At 40.8% G+C, this 21,903-nt stretch overlaps 2 protein-coding genes across 3 annotated transcripts in view; one reads left to right on the top strand and one right to left on the bottom strand.

Moving 5' to 3' along the window:
* The window catches only part of UBAC2 (UBA domain containing 2), a 96,375-nt gene that overhangs the window by 7,318 nt on the left and 67,154 nt on the right, over positions 1 to 21,903 (top strand). For both annotated transcript variants that reach the window (XM_071548978.1, XM_071548987.1), the window contains exons 2-4: positions 4,890 to 5,017; positions 10,821 to 10,940; positions 11,911 to 12,017. In XM_071548978.1, coding sequence (XP_071405079.1) covers positions 4,890 to 5,017; positions 10,821 to 10,940; positions 11,911 to 12,017 — 355 coding nt within the window. The remainder of the gene's footprint in view (positions 1 to 4,889; positions 5,018 to 10,820; positions 10,941 to 11,910; positions 12,018 to 21,903) is intronic.
* On the bottom strand, positions 11,284 to 16,927 carry GPR18 (G protein-coupled receptor 18). The gene is made up of 2 exons (XM_071548997.1): positions 16,840 to 16,927; positions 11,284 to 15,001 (listed from the first exon to the last, which is right to left on the bottom strand). The coding sequence occupies exon 2, from the start codon at positions 14,955 to 14,957 to the stop codon at positions 13,992 to 13,994; it is 966 nt and encodes a 321-aa protein (XP_071405098.1). The 5' UTR covers positions 14,958 to 15,001; positions 16,840 to 16,927; the 3' UTR covers positions 11,284 to 13,991.

The following is a 21,903-nucleotide window of genomic DNA, read 5'->3' as shown; positions in this document are numbered from 1 at the left end:
TGGCAGTGGTGTCTGCCTTAGAGCAGGTGGGTTTGGGAAGATGGTAGTGGAAAAAGAGCTGTGACACAGGACGTTTCAGCTGCAGCTGTGGTTACTGTAAGCTCAGTAGGGATCCCCACAGAAATTGTCTTGAGCTAATTTAAGCTCCTGGAGCCTCTGCTCATCAGTTGGTGGAGGCAATCAGGTCCTCTCCCAAGTCAACACTTGAGTCTCAGTCCTGGAATAGCAGTCCAGGGAATGAAGTTGTTCCCTCCAAAGTCATTCTGAAACAGTAGACTGGTTTGATAGCCCATCTGCTGTATCTCTTCACCTCTGAGTAGTGAACAGGCAGGGAATAGAAATTAATTTCAAAAACTGTAGCTGTTGCTGCTACCCCAACTTTCTTATTCGTATTAGTGCAGTCGTGGCTTCTGAAGCTGCAACTACACGAGCAGTTGTGCCATAATCCTCCTCTGTGACAGACAGACACATGTATCCTTAACTCTCTATTCTGAAAGTGGTACTGGCAGCCAGAAGAGCAGCAGTAGGTTGTGCAAGAAGAGGATTTCTGGGCTTTGTCATGAGCACAGGGCTGGAATGTGGAGACTTAAGAGTTGGTTTTCTTATTTATGTCACATTTGGGATCAGCTTCACATTGTGCAGTGTAATGTGAAAGTTGAGACACTTGCCTGTGAGATTATGAGGACAGTTTTTGTAGGGAGGCTTCACTGCAGAGGTCTGTAGTGAAAGCTCGTTGCTTGCTCTTGGTCAGTGTAGGCCTGTTCTGCTGGATGTTAAAAAGTTTCTCTGTGCACTTGGAAGCTCAGTAGATGTGTTGCAGCACCAATGTTGTTACTGCCTGCTGTTGGAAAGAATTGCCACTTTAGGATTGCAAGTTTATTCCAGGATCTTTGAAGACAGTATTTGATATATTTTAACTTTCAGGGTCAAAACAAGGGTTTTTTCTTTTATTCTACTTTCCTTATGGGGTATCGAGGCACTGTGTTTTTATCCTTCTTGTGCACATTGCACAGGTCCTGCCAACAGACACTGGTGCCCTGGTAGGTTGGGGGTACAGGTTTCTGTGGGAATTGGTTTACAATATTTGGAATGGAGAAAATCCTGCCAGAAATGGATTTGTGAAGAAGATCAACAAGCCACTGATAATGTTTAACAACTGATGTATTTATTGTTGTTTAAATGTACAAAATGATTGTTAAAATGTCTTTGTGCAAAGTCACTGCTTCTTCTTCCCAGAATACCCTGTTATCTCAGGGCTCTGGAGGAAGGTTGCTACATGCCTGTTACCTGAACCCCCACTCCTGTTGAATGTAAATCCCCTTAGTCCCATTGGCCCAGAGCCAAACCCCTTCTTATTTTCTATTGGTGGGTTTAGAATCCCTCCTAGGTCCATATAAACCCCAGACAAGCAATAAACTTCCTCTTTTTCTCCTCCCTCTCCAGTGATCTCTGTGTGTCCTTCTCAGGGGCTCTCAGGGGACCACGTGGTCAGGAACAGCGGGGAGCACATTTTCTCCTAGGTTATGGAATAACCTCCAGGACCAGGAGAATCATCCAAACCATTGCAAATTGCATCCCTACAACAGACAGCACCACAGAGGCAGAAGGAACCCCCAAAGGGACAGGTTTCCATCTTGCACATGGTTGCATACCCATTGGGCTGGAGTTTTGCTTTTTAAATTCCAAATCACCTTTGCATTCTAAGTAAGAAATTTGCCATGAATGTCAGAATGCCTGACTGTGCACTGTCTGGGATTGCTGGCAATTTTTGGTCTGAACTGGTTGAGACATTCCACAGCAGAGGAAAGGTTACTCCTTCCTTGTGACCTCACAGGAGTCCTTGATAAGAATCTATATGCTGTTGAGGGATAAAGCACATTGGTACGTTGTGCAGTGAAACACTTGGAAAAAGCATTTCAGAAGTTGCATTATTATATTTTTCAAGTTCACCAGACAAGAATAAACTTGTCAGCCACGATGACGTTACGAGGAGCTTGAGAGCGACATTTCCGTTACCCGTGTGATGTTCCCTGTGGGTGACTCACATTCATGAGTTAGTTACCTGTGGTTTTCACTTGATGATACATCTAATAATAAATACTTTCCCTCTACACTAAGGTTTAAAGTGTCTAAGCTGAAAGCTAAAAGAAGGCTCTTAATAAAAATGTGTGTTCACACTTTTGGAGAAAACAGATAAGGCTGAGCATTTTTGAATGCATTCAAATTAGGAATTGATAGGATAAAATATTTCAAGTGTGTATTACTTGTAATCTAAAAATTATGAAAATTGCAGTAAAATCTAAATATAAAACCTATTTAAAAATATATAGTCATGGTGGGGATATCTAGAGGTGTTGTCACGTTTCTTGTGGTAATGTGTTCCTTATGTGAAAAGTATTATGGGATTAATGACTTCTTGTAAAAAATTCTTAAAATTCATGAAATAAACATAGATACATCTGATAGTAAAATAACAAGTTTTATCAAACTTTGGTTCAAAAATGTTTGCTATTGTGACTGCTACAGTTCTTCTGTTTTAGTCTCTTCTTTCAAATACCAAAAATTTATATTCAGATTATAAAACTGACCTTTTCACATCAAGAAATGCTAATTTAACTAAGTTAAGTTAACTAAAGGAGCATTGCCTGAGGTTTCAAGTGAACATTGTCTGCACAGTAACTTTTGACAAGCTCCAGCTTCTTTTTATTTTGGTTTTCTACAGTACTCTGATGGTTTCAGACTGTTTTGAAAAGTCCAACTGAGTCAGAGGAATGAATAATTTAAAAAAAATGACATCTAAAGACTATAGACCTTATTTTTGAAGAGAAAAACAAATTCAAAGAGAGATATTAAATTGAAAGGTGAACAGCTTGCTTGCATTTAAAAAAAGAAGTCAGCCAGACTTTCTGTCCTAATGTGTTTCACACAGTCATAAAAGTAGAGTAACATCAGCCTGTGTCAAGGCAAGTCACTGCCTATTTTCTCTAAAAGGATAGTTCATCAAGGCATTAATTGCTTAAATGCAGAAAAGAAAGTGTGTCTTTAAGTACTGAACTCAAAAGGTATGGTTGTGGACTGAAATAAGAGTTTTAAGTACCAGTTTTCATTATGATACTCACAGAAAGAGATGTTTTCTTCACATGGTGAGCAACAGAAGATTGCCAATCTCAAGGTGGTGTGAGCTGAGAGCAGCTAACACTGCCCATCTAAGTTGTTCTTGATGGCATCAGCCAAGACTTGGATGAGGATCACACCCAAATTGTGTAGCAAGAACTGTATTTGCAATGGCAGTGGGATTGTGCCATAATTAAAATCTTGGTTTTGGTGCCTTTTACCATCTTCCTTTTCTAGCAGTTCACTATTCTAGTGTGAGGCAGGTGTTAAGGGAACCATTCATGGTATTCAGTTTAATCTGGACAGGTACTAAATGTTTCCTATATTACATTGTTTCATGCAGTTTTGTTCTTCCTGTGCTCCTGCGCTTTACCTCCCATTAGTACTTTTAAAGTAATCTCATTGTTCCCTTTGTTACCTAAGAAGAACGACAACAGAGCTGCAGACTTTAAGTATGTATGGCCAGACTTGCGAAGGAAGGTTTGGGCAGGGCTTTCCCCACATGCCCTTCCAGCCTGCACAGTGGATTTTTTAGGTGAGGCACAGCATGCGCAGAACTGGCCGCACTGTTTGAGTCCCAAGGTCCATCTGCCACAGCCGAGCGAGCTTGGACAGTGACAGTGAAGTCCTCGGAACTGTCACAACACCCGGTACTGACCGGGGCTGACCCTGCTGAGCATCTGAGATGTGATGGGATGGGATGGCAGGGAGGCATTGAACTGCCAGGGGACGGTCCCCACTGAGACTCAAACTCATGTCCTTGGGATTCAGAGTCCAGAGTGCTCTCCTTTACACCATGGGACCACCCCAGACTTTACAATAACCTGGGAAAAACAGTTGTCTGAAAATGAGTGGATTCTGTGCTATAGTTGAGGCGTTTGGAAAGGAAGTAAATGTGATTCAGGTTTCATGTGTGAAAAGGAGAAAAATCATAGAATAAATAGTATTTTGGAGTCTCTGTATTGGCTTGAATTTTTGGGCAAGAGTTTGTGTTTTATTGCATCAACTGTGCCAACAGGTTAGGATGAATTTTTGGGTGTGCTCCTGGATAGATCAGTTGGCAGGTTTTAGTAAATGTGTATTGCTGATTTCTCTGTTCTCTGCTTGCTTTCTTCTGAGTGCCCTTTCTGAAACAGGAAAAGAAATTCTGATTTCACAAACATCCTGATTCTATTAATTTCTTTATGAATAATTGTAACTATTGAATGGAAGGAAGATGAATGTCACGTAAATTGACTTGGATATGTTTCCTTGAATGGTGGATCCAAGTGTGGTGGAGAGAAAGACAGTTTATTCAGGACATTTACTCTGCTGGTTCCTGCCTCACAGCCTCTAAGAAAAAGCTAATCTTAATCCCTAATGCAAAGGAAACAGAAATATTTGTTTTAACTAGATGTGCATGCATACTTTTATAGAAAAAAAGAGTGATTATTTCCTGAAATGTGATTGAGCCTTAGGAGAGCAGCACAGGAGGACATGACCTCTGTGGGTGCAGAGAACTTAGGTTTAATTAATTAAACAATTAATTTTGTGAGACAATGTTGGAAACAAAATGTCTCATTGATATGTAACTGTCATTAGTATTGCTAAAGACTTCCTTTGGTCAGTGTGTTCTATTTGCAAGTTGTTGAGAACTTGGGAAGTTGTTGAGCTAAAGTCAAGGTTGTGTCACTATTACTGTTTTTCAGTAAGCTGTTTAAATGTGTCACTTTTTGAATGTGAGAGGCTTTTCTCTAAAATGTTTTTTTTTGTTTGTTTGGTCTTTTGTCTTTAAGATAAAGCGCCTTTGTCAAAGAGTTTGTTACTAGTCCTAAGTGCCATCTCGATTCTATTGGCTCTGCTCTTCCAACATTATCAGAAGTTCTTTGCATATAACCTCCAAGCTATAAAAGAGGATTTTCAGGTAAGAGTTTGTTCGTTTTGTGTGAAAAGACACTGCAAACTGTGGTCTTCTATGCAATTTCCACCCCCTCCACCCCCAGTCTTTCTCATCTGGTTCTTTCCCTTTGTTCACTGTTGTAGACCAATTTGTTCTTACCCTTTTTTTATGTCACCCAGTATGCCACTTTTTGGAAAACATGACAAAAACTGATCTGAAACAATCAACATAGCTTTTCACTTCTTTGTCATGTCTGGGAAATGATTTTGTTTGTGTGATTTTTTCATTCCAGGCACTGTAATTTGGAAACTTTCTGTGAATGAAGTGTGATTTAACCCCTCAGTCTTTTGATATGAATGTTATTATCTTATTGTGCTTAATTTTTGAGGCTGAATAGGGATATTTTGATTGGGCTTTCTAATTTTATTTTAACAACAGAGGCTATAACTTTCACTCTGTAACTTCTGTTGTAGTTAGTTGTGGAAAACTAAATATTGCCTGTTGAATAGAACTGCTGCTTTTAATTTGGAGATTACAAATGATGGAGTTTTTCATGCTTCTCAGTAATTGGCTGCATTGGTTAATTTCTTACTAGGCATTTGTTACTCGTTCCTATTTCAAGCTTAGATACTCTGTCTTTTGTGTATTGTATCTTGTAAGGTTTTATTTTAAGCTTAATTAAAGATCCTGTAGTTTTAATTGTTAAAATAATGCACTTAGAAGTAGCAAGTTCTGTGGGGATTTGTTTTGGGGTGGTTTATTTTAATTTTTGGAAGTGGCAAACTATTGCTCATCAGAGAAGGGTCAGCAAACGCGTCTGTGTTTATCTTACCCAGCAGATTTTGCAGTTGCATCAAGAAAGGTGGGTAGTCAAATTGATGTCTTTGAGAATGCCACCTGTAGTCTGTAAGGTTTAAAAGTTTGTTAGACCTGGCTGGTGATCCTCTGTGCCATTGCACTCTCTGTGATCTTTCTTGTCAAGAACAGGAGCTCTGTAGTAATAATGTAGGCTACAAATCTGCACGAGCAGTGCTCGTATTTTCCAAATGTCTTGCTAATGCTGTGCAGCAAAAATTCATAAATGATGTCTGCCTTATAAAAATGTTACAACCAAGTGTTTGGGGAGGGGAATGAAAACGGTCTGAGAAACTATTCAAGTTTTAAATGGAAATTGTGTGAGTTCAGGGGTTTTTTTGTATATTTGTTTGGTTTTCCATTTGTGTTTAGAGGAGTCCTCTTTCCATTTGTTTGATCTGCTGAAAAACAGTAGTAGCTGTGTTTTATTCAAAGAAACTGTCTTTACTGTGTCTTAAACATAAACATTTGCTGTAAAGCATACGATACTTTTATTGTGGTGCTTTGGGGAATTTGTGGGTTTGGATTTTTTCCTTTCATGAGACTGTTGTTTCATTTATTGCCGTAGCCTTTGCAGTAAGCTGTGTACTGTATGATTGTGTACCCCTGAGGTCAGGGAGACCAGACTGTTTAACTCCTGTCTTGTTCTAATATTAAGTGAGAACTCTTAAAAGAAAATTTCTTTAGATTAATTTAATCTGCAAGGATGGGTTTAATGGAAAGGATTTTTTTCGGGGGATGAACAGACATTTTGGATGTTGGATTTTAACACTTCTTAAAGCTGGTAGAGAGGGCAGGAAATAAAACGAGTAGTTGAAGAAGAGCGCATTTAAATTGGAAGGCAAAAAGTACTGTCCAAAATGCAAAGATCTTTTTCTCCATACAGAGGACAGAGAAGAGCAACAAGGCTGGTGAAGGGACTGGAGCACAAGCCCTATGGGGAGAGGCTGAGGGAGCTGGGGGTGTTTAGCCTGGAGAAGAGGAGGCTCAGAGGTGACCTCATCACTGTCTAGAACTACCTGAAGGGAAGTTCTAGCCAGGTGGGGGTTGGTCTCTTCTCCCAGGCACTCAGCAGTAGGACAAGGGGGTACGGGCTCAAGCTCTGCCAGGGGAATTTTAAGTTGGAGATCAGAAAAAAATTCTTTCCAGAGAGAGTAACCAGGCATTGGAATGGCCTGCCCAGGGAGGTGGTGGATTCACCATCCCTGGAGATTTTTAAACTGAGATTGGACATGGCACTGAGTGCCATGATCTGGTAAATGGACTGGAGTTGGACCAAGGGTTGGACTTGATGATCTTGCAGGTCTTTTCCAACCCAATCGATTCTATGATTCTGTGACACTCAAGAGCAGTGCTGATGCTGTGTGTAAAATGAAGATCTTCATTACATTAGCTTTCTGTATTTTTTTAAGTTGGCTAAAGCAAAGAGCAGTTAAGCTGGAAGCCTTTCATAGTCTGGCTGTTCAGTTAATGCAGGCCATGAAATATTCACTTGCAGGGTCACAGCCCTGCTAGTTTGAACTTCAAGAGGGATGGTACCTCAGGCTGGGTTTTAACGTTGAGCATATTGACATGGGGCAACTGAAATGGTGAGGTCCCACTTCTTTCCTCCTGGTCAGTCCTTGGGTGTGCTGGGAAAGTTTGTGGCAGAAGCACTGGCTGAGGCCTGAAGACCTTGAGAAGGGAGGTGAGAATGCCTAGCAGGCCGTGGCTTGGGAGAGGGAGCAGGAGCAGCTGAAGCTGGGCTGTAGACTAGCAAGAGAGATGAAGGGCAGCAAGCAAAGTTTCTGTAATAATGATCTGGCAGTGTAATTATGAGACTTCTCTAGCAGCTTTGAACAGTCATGGCAATTGTTGGAGCCAACGATGACCGGAGAAAGGCAAAGATCACACTCATCTTTGAGAAGGGCAGAAAGGAAGATCCAGTTAACCTCAGTCCCTCAGCCTTACCTTAGTCCCTGGGAAGGTCATGGAGCAAATCTAGAAGGAATTTCTTAAGCTGTGCAGGACACAAAGGTGCCTGGGAACAGCCAAGGTGAAGTGGACAGATCCTATTGGTTGCACAGCTGGTGTTGGCAACAAGGGTTTGGATTTTGTGCCCGTGGGACCCTCTCTGAAGATTGAAGACTACTTGGAAGAAGTGGGATCCACCTCACCAAGTGGGACAAAGGCATCTTGGCTGACAGGCCAACCTGGTGAGGAGAACATTAAGACAGGAACAACACAAGAGGGAGATGACAACCCACAGTCAGCTGAGAAGAGAGTGGACTGGGTTAGCCAGCAAAGGTTTGATATGAATGGATGACAGGATGGTATGAACCGAAGGGTTCTTGTAATCAGCAAAACAGAGCTGAAAAGGACCTACTTCACAAATGCTGCTGCACATAAATAAGGAAGTGCCTATGGAACAGCATTATGTGGAAGACTCTCATATGTTTTCTGGGAAATCAGCATGATTAGGTGCCTCTTTGAGGTGTGTGCACACCAGTGCATGTGACATAAGGAACAAATATGAGGAATTAAAGGTCATATGCCATTACAGGGCTCCAGTCTCACAGAGGTCATGGAGATAGGTTAGGTTAGGTCTGGTGATAAGAGTGCCTCAGCAAGCAGTTACAAGCTTGTTGGGAAGGACAGGCAAGGAAGGGAGTTGCTCTATATGTGAAAGAACAGCAGAACTACACAGAGCTTCCTCTTGGAACATGAGAAAATCAAGATTTTATGGATCAGGACTAGAGGGCAAACTAGGCCAGCCAACTTTGGTAGTGGTGTTTACTACAGACCATCTGATTGTGATGAAGTAGGTGAAGCTTTTTTTAGATACCTGGGAGAAAGCTCATGATTACAGGCACACCCCCACAGGTTTTGCAGGAATTGGCTCGTGTCATTGTTACGCTACTCTGTATTATCTTTGAAGGATCATTGCTGTCAAGGAAGGTTCTCGAGAACTGGAAGAAAGCAAATGTCTTTCCTGTCTTCAGGAAAGGCAGGAAAGGAGCTTTGGGAAGTTCAGGCCAGTCAGCATCTTCTGTATCACTGAGAAAATCATGAAACAAGGAATTTTCAAACACACAAAGAACAATAAAGTGGGGATGGTCAGCACAGATTTGTGAAGTGGAATTCTTGACTGACCAGGTAGCCTGCAGTGATGACATAGATGAATGTCTTGGTGAGTGATGGAAGGTAAGTGGGTGTTGTTTATTGTGAATCTTAGTATAGTTTTTTTACACTGTCTCCCATGACATCCTCACACAAACTGAGGAAGTACAAGATGAGAGCAGTGAGCAGTGAAGTGGATTAGGGGGCCAATACTGTTTAGTGTCTTTGTTTTTTTACTGTAAGACTGATGGGGAACAGAGGTACAGTTTTCCCAGTCAAAACCAGTCTGGACATGTTCAGTTAACGTCCTGTTTGTTTTAAATGAGAATGGCAGACTAGATGATCTGCAGAGGTCCTTTCCTACCCTCAGCCATTGTATGAAATCATGCCTGACCAAATGGTTGCACTCTGCCATGAAGCAAGTGGTGCTGTGGACAGGGAGGAGTCAGTGGATTTTGCATACCTTGGCTTTAGCAGGCCCTTTAAGCCAGTCTCTCATTGTATCCTTGAAGCCAGATTGGTGAGGTATATACTGAATAACTGGTCAGGAAGATAGGTGGGAATTTGGCTGGACTCTCAGTGGAGTTAAGGTCATTAGTGCAAAATCCACTTAGCAGGTATTAATTAGGGGAGGGCTCCTTGGAGTTTGGTGCTGGGACCAGTAGTGTTTAGTGTATTCATTAGTTACTTGGATGATGGGCTGGAGTGCACTTTGGGCAAGTTTGTGCTTAAAGTTTGTATGATCCAAAATTGGTGGGAATGGTTAATATGTTGGAAGGCTGGGCTGCTATTTGGAGAGACCTTGTCAAGCCCAAGAAATGTGATAACATTGCAGGCTAAGGGGGGCAGGTCCTTGGGAATTAGCTCTGCAGAGAAGGACCTGTGCATCTTTGTGAACAAGAGTAGTCAAGGAGGCCAACCACTCCTGGACTGTATTAGTGAGAGTGTGGCAAGCAGATGGAAGTAAATGTCTCTACCCCCTAGCTGGCAGTAGTCCAGATGTGTCTCACAAACGCCCAGTTCTTGGTTCCAACAAGAGTCTGACTCCTGGCCTTACACGGGACCATCCCCGAGAGTCACACCGTGTGCCCAGTAGTATTGTTCAAACACTTCTTGAGCTCTGTCAGGCTTGGTGCCGTGATTGCTTCCCTGGGGAGCCTCTTCCAGTGCCCAACCACCCTCTGGGTGAAGAACCATTTTCTAATATCCAGCCTAAGATTGAGAGAACTGTGTCTGCCCCACCTCAAGAAGAGAAGGCAACGAGCAGACACCTTATTGCTTTATACAAGTAGCTGATCAGGAGCTATAGAGAAGCTAAAGCCAGACTCTACATGGAGTTGCATGAGGTAGTGGACACAAGATGGAACACGGGAAATTCTGGATTCGATTTAGTTTTTTAAACCATCACAGAGGGCCAAAAACTGGCACAGGTTTCAGAGAGGTTCTGGAAACTGCGTCCTTAGAGGTGTCTAAGACTCAACATGATCCCAGGGGAGCTGATCTGGTTAGAGCAGTTAACACTTGGACTAGTTTGTATCTGGAGGTTGCTTCAAAAATACATCTTGTAATTCTAAGCTCACTAGGACTGTGATTTCCATTTTTATTTGTAAATGTAAACTAGGGACATAAAAGGGTATTTGAGTTAATTTCAATTCTAGATTTATTTTAAGAGTTAGACATCTGTCTTGAAAAAATTTTGTTTTTAAGGAGACTTCTTGAACCTTCTATAACATTCTACTCTCTGTATTTCCCTCCTTAAGTGTACTATATTTCTATTATGTGACTCCAGTATTTCATTCACTCTGAGCACAAATTCTATAAAGAATTTCTTTGAAAGAAGAGAGGCTTAACATGATGGTCATTAACCTTCCAGATTTGGAGACTTCTATGTGGAAGAACAATATGTCTTGATTTGAAAGACACTTTCTGCAGCAGTCTGCTCATTTACAACTTTAGAATATTTGAAAGAAGATATGGCAGCAGAAAATTTTCAGTAAGTTCCAGTTTTGAGAGGTTTTTTTTTTTAACAGAAACTATTTTTACACTGTTTAGAGTTTGTAGTCTTGGATGAGTACTGCAGTGTTGCAGGTTTGGCCTAGCTGTTGCCAACCCTGGACTGGCCCCCCTTCCCCCTCCCAGAACCTTCCCAGCAAAGGAAAGGAAAAAAAACTGAAAAGAAACGCACTCTAAAGAAACTGAACTGAATAAAAAGAATAAATTATATTTTCTAACATTTACAAACCACACTGTATACACAATACATAGGATCCCACCCCCAGGGGAGAGGGGAAGGGAGAAAAGGGGATTGATAGCCGGAAAATAGGGAAGACACCAACCCAACCTAAAGAAACCAAATGAATCAAAACAAACACAATTAAAAACCTCAAGAAAGGGGAACAAATATGAAACAATCTCACCCAGGACAGGAGAACCACGAACAACCGGAGGGACCAGTCTCCAACCACCTCCCACCAGCTCCTCAGCCAAGGAAGGGAAGGGAAGCACAAAACCACTTCCCCCACCCCCCTACGTGGAAGACACGTGTGGAATACTTGTAACTTCCTTAGATACAATGGTTACTGAGGAATCCATGGGTCAAACTATTACATGCAGTTTTACTATTAACATTTTGTATAGACTTACATGTTAAACAGTTTTAAAAATTATTTGCTTTTCATAAATTAAAATTTAAATTGATAATATCTTGGGGTCAGTTGAATATTCTAATTACTGTTTGCAGATATATGAGCTGAAAGTTACCAGACCCATAGAATTTGATTTTGGAAACAAGTCAAACTCTTAATTCTTCAGTATGTAGACAAGTAGATTTGTAATTACACTGTGTTAAAGATTGTCTTAGTCAAACTAGTATAGTGGTTATTTATTTTTCTTTTATTTAGAGATAGATTAAAACCTTATTTTTAATCTGTTGAATTGATTCAAATTAACCTTTTTCTTTCCAGTCTTTTTTACTGGGTGTTTGGATGCTCTCAGCTTTGTTTGATCTTCTCCTTGTAGAAATCGCTCAGTATATATTTGGCATCACCATCAACAGCTTGCCTTCTGGTTTGTAAGTACCTTCTAATGGATTGGTTATTTCAGAGTTTCAAGGGATTATTTTCCAGAGATTTTTAATTAAAAAAACCTTCATGTAACACTTCAACTTAAATTTAATCCTCTTTTGAACTAAAGTGTAAAGGTTCTTGGCACAACTATTATAATTTCAAACATGTATTTCTTAGTTATGATCTGTGGTTAGTTTATAATTTATCCATATAATGATTAGTTTCCAGTCTGTTAGTCCCATTTCCCCAGGCAGCATGATTGGAACACCCGTTGCAGTGCACAAATTATTGCTGTATTTGTTCTGTCTAAATTGTTTGATTTCATTCAGTTTGTAAATCTGAAAACTGAAATCATGTTGGTCCTGATTTCTTTTTTAAATCAGAAAAGCAACAGAACTGTATGTCTTTTATGTTCGCTGTGAAATGCATATACATTTCATTACTGGTATTTTGTATGTTTCAAAAATCGAGTGCTAGAGCATGTTACTGTATTTAGTGCTTGCAGCTGAAGTTCTTACAGCTTTAAGGTGTTCGGTGGTTCAGTTTCACATAACCTATACTTGACATTTCTGCACTTAATAAAAGGTGGGCATGTTACAGTAGAACCATAGAGCTTGCAACCCTTTGTGGTTAAGCTTCTGGAGAGTGAGATCAGCCTCATACAGACTTCAGTTTTCATATGTTGCACCTTCTGAGATAATAATAGAAGCTCTTGGAGTGAGATTTTTAGTATTAAACACCACATTAGAATTTTTTGTTTCTACTTTTCCAGAGTGTATATTGAAAGTAGCTAAAGACTGATTTGATGAAGAAGAAAAAGCATATGTTTGGCATTATAAAGATACATTTTTTTGTAGTTTGTGAGTAGTCAAAAGGAGTTAAAAGCTTGAGTAGTTACTGCAGTTACTCATCATGACTGTTACCTCAAGTTTGTTGCTAGGACATGGGCTGCTAGTGTGGCTGGAAAAATTCCTGTGTTCACATGTGTAAAAAGATACTTTGTGCAAAAGTGTATGTATGGCCAAACTTCGAGAAGGAAGATTTGGGCAGGGCTCTCCCCGCGTGGGTGTGCCCTTCCAGCCTGCACAGTGGATGTTTTAGGTGAGGCACAGCGTGCGCGGAACTGGCCCCACCGTTTAAGTCCCAAGGTCCATCTGCTCCGGCCGAGCGAGCTTGGACAGTGACAGTGAAGTCCTCGGGACTGTCACAGCACCCGGTACTAACCAGGGCTGACCCTGCTGAGCATCCGAGATGTGATGGGATGGGATGGCAGGGAGGCATTGAACTGCCAGGGGACGGTCCCCACTGAGACTCAAACTCATGACCTTGGGATTCAGAGTCCAGAGTGCTCTCCTTTACACCACGGGACCGCCCCTTGTGCAAAAGGAAGGTGTAATAAATGTGCACATCATACCCACAGGGTATCAGCAGTTGGACTATTACACCCTCTCACGGTATTTTAATGACTGCAGAATGTAGTCAGTTACAAAGAAATCTGCATCAAAGAAGTTTTTCATGAAATATAAATTTTAGCTACATATGCCTTCTCTTTAAGTCATGCTGGCATTGATCTTGAGAGAACAAAGTTAGTTTTAGAAGTGTGGGGTACACAGTAGTTTCAGGAACATTTCAATGTGCAAATATAAAAAAATAATATATACTTTGCATCACAATTCCTCAGTGTTGTCAACTTTATTATACTAATAGTCACTTTTTCATGTCTGACAATATTCACAGTCTTTTGAGATGACAAAAGCATGTGAATGTTTAACACTGAGTAGGTTTAGTTCATTTCAGGTGAAACAACAGAAGATGCTGAGCAAATACAGAGGTGCAATTACTATTCTGCTTCTCTTATATTTACGGTGCAACAAATATATCTGTTAATTCTGGCCTAGACCATTCTTCTTTGTAGTCAAAATGCTAGAATTTGGAAAAAGAATCACTTGTTTACATTATAAAAGTCCCCTGACATTTTTTTATATCATTTCACTGTTCATATTACTGAGTGACCTTACACTTCCAGTTCGAAAACTCTTTCTGCGCACACTTCGAAGGTAATTGCGATAAAGGATTACACTGATGACTCTTGCCTGGAATTGTTTAGAAACAATATAGTACAGTATGACGTCCAGGCATGTACTGAGATTCATGAGAAAGGTGGTAAAGGCTGCCCAAGGATTGAAAGTTGTATTTTCAGCTTGCAACATCAGGAAGGTGAAGCAAACGTGGAAGGGCACAAAGCAGATGAGTACCTGAGCAATCAGAGTAACTATAATTCTTATGGATCTCTCCTTGGCCTTAGGCTTCAGTCTAGAAGTCTTGCCATGGATAAAATTGTAAATAATTATGAGGTAGCACCCCAACATGATAAACAAGGGGATCAAAAAGAAAAAAATCAAGCGAGAAAAGTTCAATGTATTTACTTCCTTTAAATGGATGATGTCAAGCATTTTCATGCAGGTGGTGAAATTCGAGGCTTTATCTGGATCAGATTGTAAAAACAGCAATGGGGACGTTGTTGCAAGGGTCATTACCCAGATTCCAATGCAAGCCAGCACAGCTTTTTTTGTGTTTTTTAGTTCCTTGACATGTTTGGGCTGGACAATAGCCATAAATCTGTCTACACTTATAAAAGCAAGCAGCCACAGAGCAATGGCTGGATAAAATACAGTGAAAGCACCAATAATCCGACAGAATGTATCTCCAAAAGGCCACAATTCTTTCCCATGGTAGATTATTCGAAAAGGCAAGCAAAATATAAAAATTATGTCAAGTAATGCCACATTCATCATATATACAGTTATAGTTGTTCTCTTCTTGGTAGTGCAGCTGAAAACCCACAGTGCAGTGGCATTCACCAACAATCCTATTGTCAGTACAAAACTGTAGAAGACCAGTGATGCAATCCTGTATTCTTCAGGGTGGTGATTTTCAGGCATCATAGTTTAATTGAACTTAGGAATAGTTGTTGCATTCCATAAATATCCTAAAATTAGATAAAATATGGAAAGTTATTAAAATAAAATCTATCTTTAAAAACAAGCAGGAAGACTGTTTTAGGATGGTATTTAGTGATGACACTGTATTGTTTAGCTGTGAAAACGTGCTAGCTTTGTTACTTTTTCTGTCTGCCAATATCATGCTCTGAGGAAGTACATCTACTGTCAGACTTGTGAGAAATAATATTTGTAAGCATGTTTTATTCAAATATTTTAATTACTTAAGAGATTTCTTATATAAGCAATCAGAAAGTTGATGGACACTTGAATGTGTTTCAGTAGCTGATAATCAGATGGAAACAGTTGTCTTTGAGCTATGAGAGCTGTTTTCTAAAGTGAATATTTATTCAAGTCCCTGTTGAAAAATTTTTGACTAAACCTAGTTATTAAAAGAAATGTGAGCATGGCATGACATTTGGATGTGCAGAGTGAAGTATTGACTTTGCCTTTTATCCCTTTGAGAACTACTTAGCTCCCCAAAGAACAAGCCTTTGTTGCTGTTCATATAAAAGGCACTACAAAGCTGTCTTAGTAGTTACACGGCTTCTAATCCAGTATTTCATCCCAGGCCATCCGAACCACCCACGTAATTTATGAATGAGATGAATAGATTATTAGACTTCTATTAAAAAAGGTAAAAAGATGGAAAGCAGCACAGTATCCAACTAGGCCATATGTGAGCTGTATGTGTGGGGTGGAAATGTTGCTGATTGATTGCCGGCTACACCAGAGCACAGTTGTGTTGCTTCTCTCAGCTTCTGGTTTATAGCAGTTGGACATCTGAAATGTTACTGTGCCAGCTCAGGTGATGAGAGCTGAAGGAGATTTATTCCCTGGTTTCCTTTGGAGCCACTTGAGGGTGGCAGACCTTACCTGGTATTTGCATGGGTGCTGTGGTTAACATGCACCCGTTGCACTTTCCTGGCTCTTGCTGCATTCACAGTTTCGTGACTTTGTGTGGGAGCGTTTGTCTTGCTTGGCCTTTACCCAGCCCCGTGGCAGCTTTGTCAGGAGGAGGAGGAGGAGGAAGGAGTTAGTTGTTTGTCTGATCTTCCTACTTTGTAACAGTCAAGGAAGATCTACAGTACTGGCTAGGCACCAGGACTGTTTTCTATTGCAGAAGAGTGCTAAGAATTCCTGTGTGTTTTATCTCCAGTGCTTACTAAAGAGCCCCTGGAGTCACTGGTTTCTGAAAGTCTCTGTTGATTCTGAATGATTCCTCTGATGTTTGTCTATATCATCCATTTTTTTTAAACGATAGATGACCTTTTGAATGCCTGATGTGAATTGTGAAAGCCATACTGTGTACAAGAACACAGACTTTCAGAACAAAACAAGAAGAAAACCTTTTGCACCAGATTCTTAGTGCAAGTTAGGTAACAGTGACTCCACTGGAAGGACTGCACATGTATCTCTCTTTCCAATCCCCCTTTTTCTTCCTTTGCCTGTCCCTTATATTTGCTCCCACTTCCCCGAGGAGGACAAGGCTTTCAATGAAGCACAGACAGACCAAGCAACAAGATCCTTGTTTTAGTTTAATGAAATCAAACATTTTTCCTTTAGTGATAAGTGTACTTACCAATGCTTTTATTTAGTGTATATTTTTAACATTTTTGTAAAAATCCTAAACAACATTATTTATAGTACTATGCTTTTACGAACACAATCATTTTTCTTTAAACGTTATTTATAGAATGCTGATATTTTGAAAGCCCTTTAAAAAACGAATGGCTGTATTCAGCTTCTGAACAAAGAAGTTTATCGTAGCAACATGCATAAGTATCCAAATTACTTTGTTACCGTAGCATAAGGGATTGTTACTCACCGTATGTGCACTACAAAGTTTCTTCAGAGATGCTCCTTTCATGGCCCCAAATCTGTAGAAGGTTAAGACTTCCTCTTCTTTGCCCAGCCTCACTTAGCTAAAATAGCTCCTCTTCACAGGCAGGAAACAATGACGTAATCTCGCTAGTTCTGAGCTGTTTTATTGGTCATACTTAAAAGTTACTTTTTCATGTAAGTGTAGTGTATGTGAACTGATATTTATAGTACCTTTCACCAGTCAATCTTTTGTAATATTTTCGGTCTGGTATTACTAAACTGGGCTGTTGTGCTATGTGTTTTTTAAAAACATGCTTTTAAATGTTTGTGGAATAATGAAAGCATATTTTAGGTTAAAGTTTATATGAAAAGGTATCTGCAAGAATACACATCTTGGTTATGCAGAAGATTCTAAGAAGCACAATATAAATGTATTTTCACAAAATATTTCATAGTCTTTTTTTTGTGGAAATCCCCATGTTATTTATATTGCCTTGGATAGTTGTCAGTCTGAAAGTGACAGAAACTCACTGAGTTTAAATAGAGAAGTTTGATTCACTTCAATACACAACTTTGTTTATGCTGTGCTTACAATATTTTGCTAACACAACAGCGATATTTCTATATTTTATTTGCTGTCTAAGTAATAACATGCCTATTCAAGAGCTTTGCAGAAAAATGCTGCATGGAGAGAGGTTTTAGCCTATGTTAAAATGGAGTCAAATCTTAGAGCTGTGTCACTGAACCAGACATCCTTGATGGGATAGGAGTATTCACAACAGCTAATAGGTAAAGAAGACTAATTTCCAACCTTTTCTTTTTGTCAGCTTGAAAAAAAGATCCAGCCTTTGAAAGAGCCCTTCAGAGAAGGAGATCATTCCAAGTTCTCTGTAGAGTGCTTGCTGCCACCAGGTCTCTGACCGGCAGTCTTTGAAGCACAGTATGGGGAGTTTGGTACCTCTTGGTATCTCTGTGTGCACACACACACTCACACACACACTCACACACACACACACTCACACACACACATGTGTAGCAGAGGGCTATGTGTTGAGGAAGGGAACAGCAGTGTTTCAGTCTCCAGCTGATACACCATCAGGAATTTGCCAGGGTGTGCCCTTGGTGCCAGAAGCAATGAAGTCCTGCAGTTCAGATGTAGCCAGAATCAGGTTTGTTTGTGGGAATGTCTTTCTCCATTTACTGTAAAAGTAATGTAGGTAGATGATCTGCACTTAGTGCTAAAGATAACTTCGGTGAAAAATCCCCTCTCTGCTGGAGAAGTGTAATTTGTCTCAGTTGAATGAGTTTGTGGTAGTGTGTAGGTATTTGTGTAGGTCAGTGTGATGGTTAAAATAATCAAGGGAGGGACCTGAATAATTTTCAGTGTGTAGATTAATAATACCTTTAAATATCTGGGGTTTTCCTGTTTAGGTGAGCTAATACCAAACTTATTTTTTGTGATCATTGCAAAGGCCCTTTAAATGCAATGAGCTGCAAATCCTACCCAGATCATCCTATAGAAATATAAATCTATTTAAAAGTGCTTAGTGCTTTAGGATTAAGGAGTATGTTAGGAGGACTAATCAGTGTTAAAAATTCTTCAGTGGCTTTATCATCAGCAAAACAACTCCAGAGCATGGTTCAGCAGGATGAAGCACTGTTTTCAGTTGTTCAGTGAAAGTTCAGTAAAAGTCTCAGCCATACGTATTTTTAAAAGGTTTTAAAAAAGCATGTGTGGCTCCTGGAGACAATAACTGGACTTTTGAACTTTCCTAGGAAAGAACACTTTATTTCAGGAAAAATATGGTAGTCCGGAGGTCCCTTCCAGCCTGAACTGTGCTGTGAATATACCAAAATGAGCAAGGGGACGGCCAGTGTCCTCCTTAGCTAAAGAGGGATTACAGAAGTGATTCTGGGTTTGAATGGAAACCAGGCAGGGGCTGAGGCTGGGGTCAGAAAAGCTGTGTGCTGTGTGCTGCCTCTTGGCTTGCTGTCTTCCTGGGGGTGGGTCAGCAATGTGACCTTTTACAGCTGTGACTCATTTTGTCTGGAGGGTGGCTGATGTCTTGACCTTGCAGGGGAGGTCATGCCTTGTGAGGGCAGCTGGAATCAAGTCCCACAGTTTACACAGGTGGACAACAGTGGCCCAGTTGAGTGTGTTGGCAGGTTGGCCATCCATCTGGTTGCCACAGCATAGACATGTCAGTCTGTATTCTGCTTTCATTTGGCCTTTTCACAGCCTTCCTGTGGGAAAGGAGGCAGCCCAGCTGCTCTGCTGCTGTCAGGCCTTCCTCCTGAGCATAAGAGGGGCAGCTCTGTCCAACAGCAGTCTGCTGAAAAGAGGTGTTGGCACTGCCAGCCAGCCTCTGCTCCTTCTTGTCTGGGTGCTCAGGCTGGCTGCAGCTGCAGGGTGATAAGCATTTGAAGGTGAGCACCCAAGTCAGCCTGTGGTTTGTGAGAGGCAATGGGACTGCTCTGCTGTGCCACGTTCCCCCGTCACTTTGGTTTCTGTTGTAAGGAAGCATCTGGCTCTATTTTTGTTTTCTTCTGTGCTGTTTTCTCAGCTAGAAATGAGTGCCTTGCATAGGTTTCCCTCAGATGGGCAAGTACTTCCTCTGCTCCAGCTTTTACTTAAGTAAATACTTAGCTCCCTCCAGGGTCTTTTTTTGCTATTCTGAAGTTCGGGGAGTAAACAAGGTAATTTTTCTTGCATTATGTTGTGTTAAAGCCGATTTTAAGTAGTTAAAAGCTAAGCCAATAACTTCGAGTCTGAGGATAAGGCAGAGTGTGCATGTGGTCTATTATGGCGCCTTCCCTAAGTGGCAGTAAGCCTTAGAAGAAATGAGCTTGATCACTTGCAGTAACCTCAACGTGCAGCCCTGAAAGGGTCATCTTCATGCCGTTGCTTTTGCAGAATTAATGTACTGCTGAGTCTTTAGTGGTTTAGTCATGTTACAGAAAAGTTTGTTTTGCCTGTTCACTTAACCATATACTGTAAGCTTTATCCAGCTGATACAGAGGTGCTGCATGCAGAGGGACAGAAGGATCACCCTCTGCTTCAGTTTGGTAGGGAGTAGGCTTGAGGACGTATTGTCCTTCAAACTTTCCACCTTTTGAATCTACTGAAAAGCAAGAACTGAAGCTTGTGCACGGTCCAGTGCACCAGTGGTGCAGGAAGCAACTCTCCCATATCGGTTTGTTAACTTACTGGCTCGCTGTTGTGGGTGAGTTCACATGCAGTTTTGAGTTACCATTCTCAACCTTGATGAAAATTGCTTCATTTTTTTATTCCCCTATTTTTTTGCATGATAATGAAGGTTTAAGAATAAACTGCTGTTTAAAAGTTGTCATGGCACCAAATGCATAAACTTGCTGCAGTTGTTTCTAGTCTTGCCATGTGCGTGTTACTCAGAGGCTGCGTCATGGCATAGCTGTCCCTCCTCTCCCACTCCTCAACCTGCCAATGAATATAAATGCTGTGAGCAGCAGAGCTGAAGGCATGGGAAATGGAGCAGCTTGAGAAAACTGCAGCCTACTTAGCTGCACCTGAAATGTCCTATTTTTTGTCACATTTTGCTTTCTCTTCTCTGTTCTGCTAGAATTTGGTACAGTTTGAGGAAGGAGCTCCTGGGTTTTTTTCCTATTAAAAAAAATGAATAATGAAATTGACATTCCATGTTTCTCCTGGATTGGTTTGGGGTTTTTTTATCTCTCTCCTTTTCTTGTACAGCCAAGACAATACACTGCATCACTAAATACCCTAAAAAATACAGTGCATCTAGCCTGTAGTTCCTCTGTTCATCAGCAATGAAAGAAGCAATGCTTCAAAATTAATTAAAATGAAATTTGCATCTCTAAGATGTCTGACAGTGGGCTAGAGATAGCGGTATGTTACACAGCAGCAATCTCAGAATGTCTGTAGTCTAATATCAGCTTATGGCAAATACCAGCACAGCTCCATGCTTGCTGATGAACCTGCATTGCCTTTGGCATATTTCTTAACTGTTATGTCTGTGTTCTGCTTTCCACCTGTGTTCTCTTGTGTTGGGAAGCAGGGGTATTTTCACTCAAAAAGTGAAGATTTCTCATGACACATAATTCATAGTGTTTTAAAACCTGCATGAATACTCAAGGTTTTTTTTAAATCTGCATTGTCAGGGACTATGCATGAGTTAGTTGTTGTTCCAGTTTGGAAGTGTCTAGGAGAGCTTTTTCAATACTCTTTCCTAAGTATGTGCTATGTGTTGTTTTTACTATTAAACTGTTTCTTAAAAGTCTCAGATGGATAGGAGTATTGTTCTAAAACTTAATATGCCTCCCAGGAATAAAGTTAGTGCTGCAAGAGAAGTGGCTTTATTTGGAGCTGCTTATATGCTTAGATTCCTTTGATGAAGTCCAGTGCAGAAGTAGGGAAAGTTGTTTTGACTCCTCCAGAGTTCAGGTGTTTGGGCAACTTTTCTCAGTTATTAGCCTGAGTATACGTAATCAGAAATGAAACAATTAAAAATTGCTACATAGGCTTTAGAATAACAATTAAGTGTTTACTCAAAAGTACCTGAAGTGAGAGTGGGTTGTGCAAGTATTTGAATTAGACTAAGTGCTGTCCTTTAAATTCAAGGGTGCCTTGCTGTGTGTTGATTCCTGTGCAAGGTGCCCAGCCCTGGCAGGAAGCTTGCTTTGCTGAAGCGACAGTCTTTAGTGTTGTTCTGCCTGTGCCACCTGTCTCTGACACAGATTAACAAGCAGCAGTGTGTTGGGGTGGTGAAGCCTGGTGTGCTGCAGTGCAGTTCAGCAGATGTGAGAAGGAGCATTCAAGAAGGCAAAGGGACTGGCACAATCCAGACTGGGACAAAGCAGTTCAGTTGTTGCCGCATAGCAGCGAATCTGGTGTAGTTCGGATCTCTGCTGGGTAGGGCTGCTTGGTGTGTAGGCTCAGCAGTGTCTGTGGAGGGCAATGAAAGAGAAGCTGACTGTATGTTTGGTGCGCCAGAACACTAGGACAAGGCCAGCTGGTGCTGTGAGCTGGCTGACGTGGACAGCTGAGCTGGCTGCAAGCATGTGGTTTCAG

Source organism: Pithys albifrons, chromosome 1 (assembly GCF_047495875.1).
Source record: "Pithys albifrons albifrons isolate INPA30051 chromosome 1, PitAlb_v1, whole genome shotgun sequence".
Classification (NCBI taxonomy): domain Eukaryota; kingdom Metazoa; phylum Chordata; class Aves; order Passeriformes; family Thamnophilidae; genus Pithys; species Pithys albifrons.
Note: the sequence above shows the minus strand (reverse complement) of the source record. Positions and strands in the feature narration are given on the sequence as shown.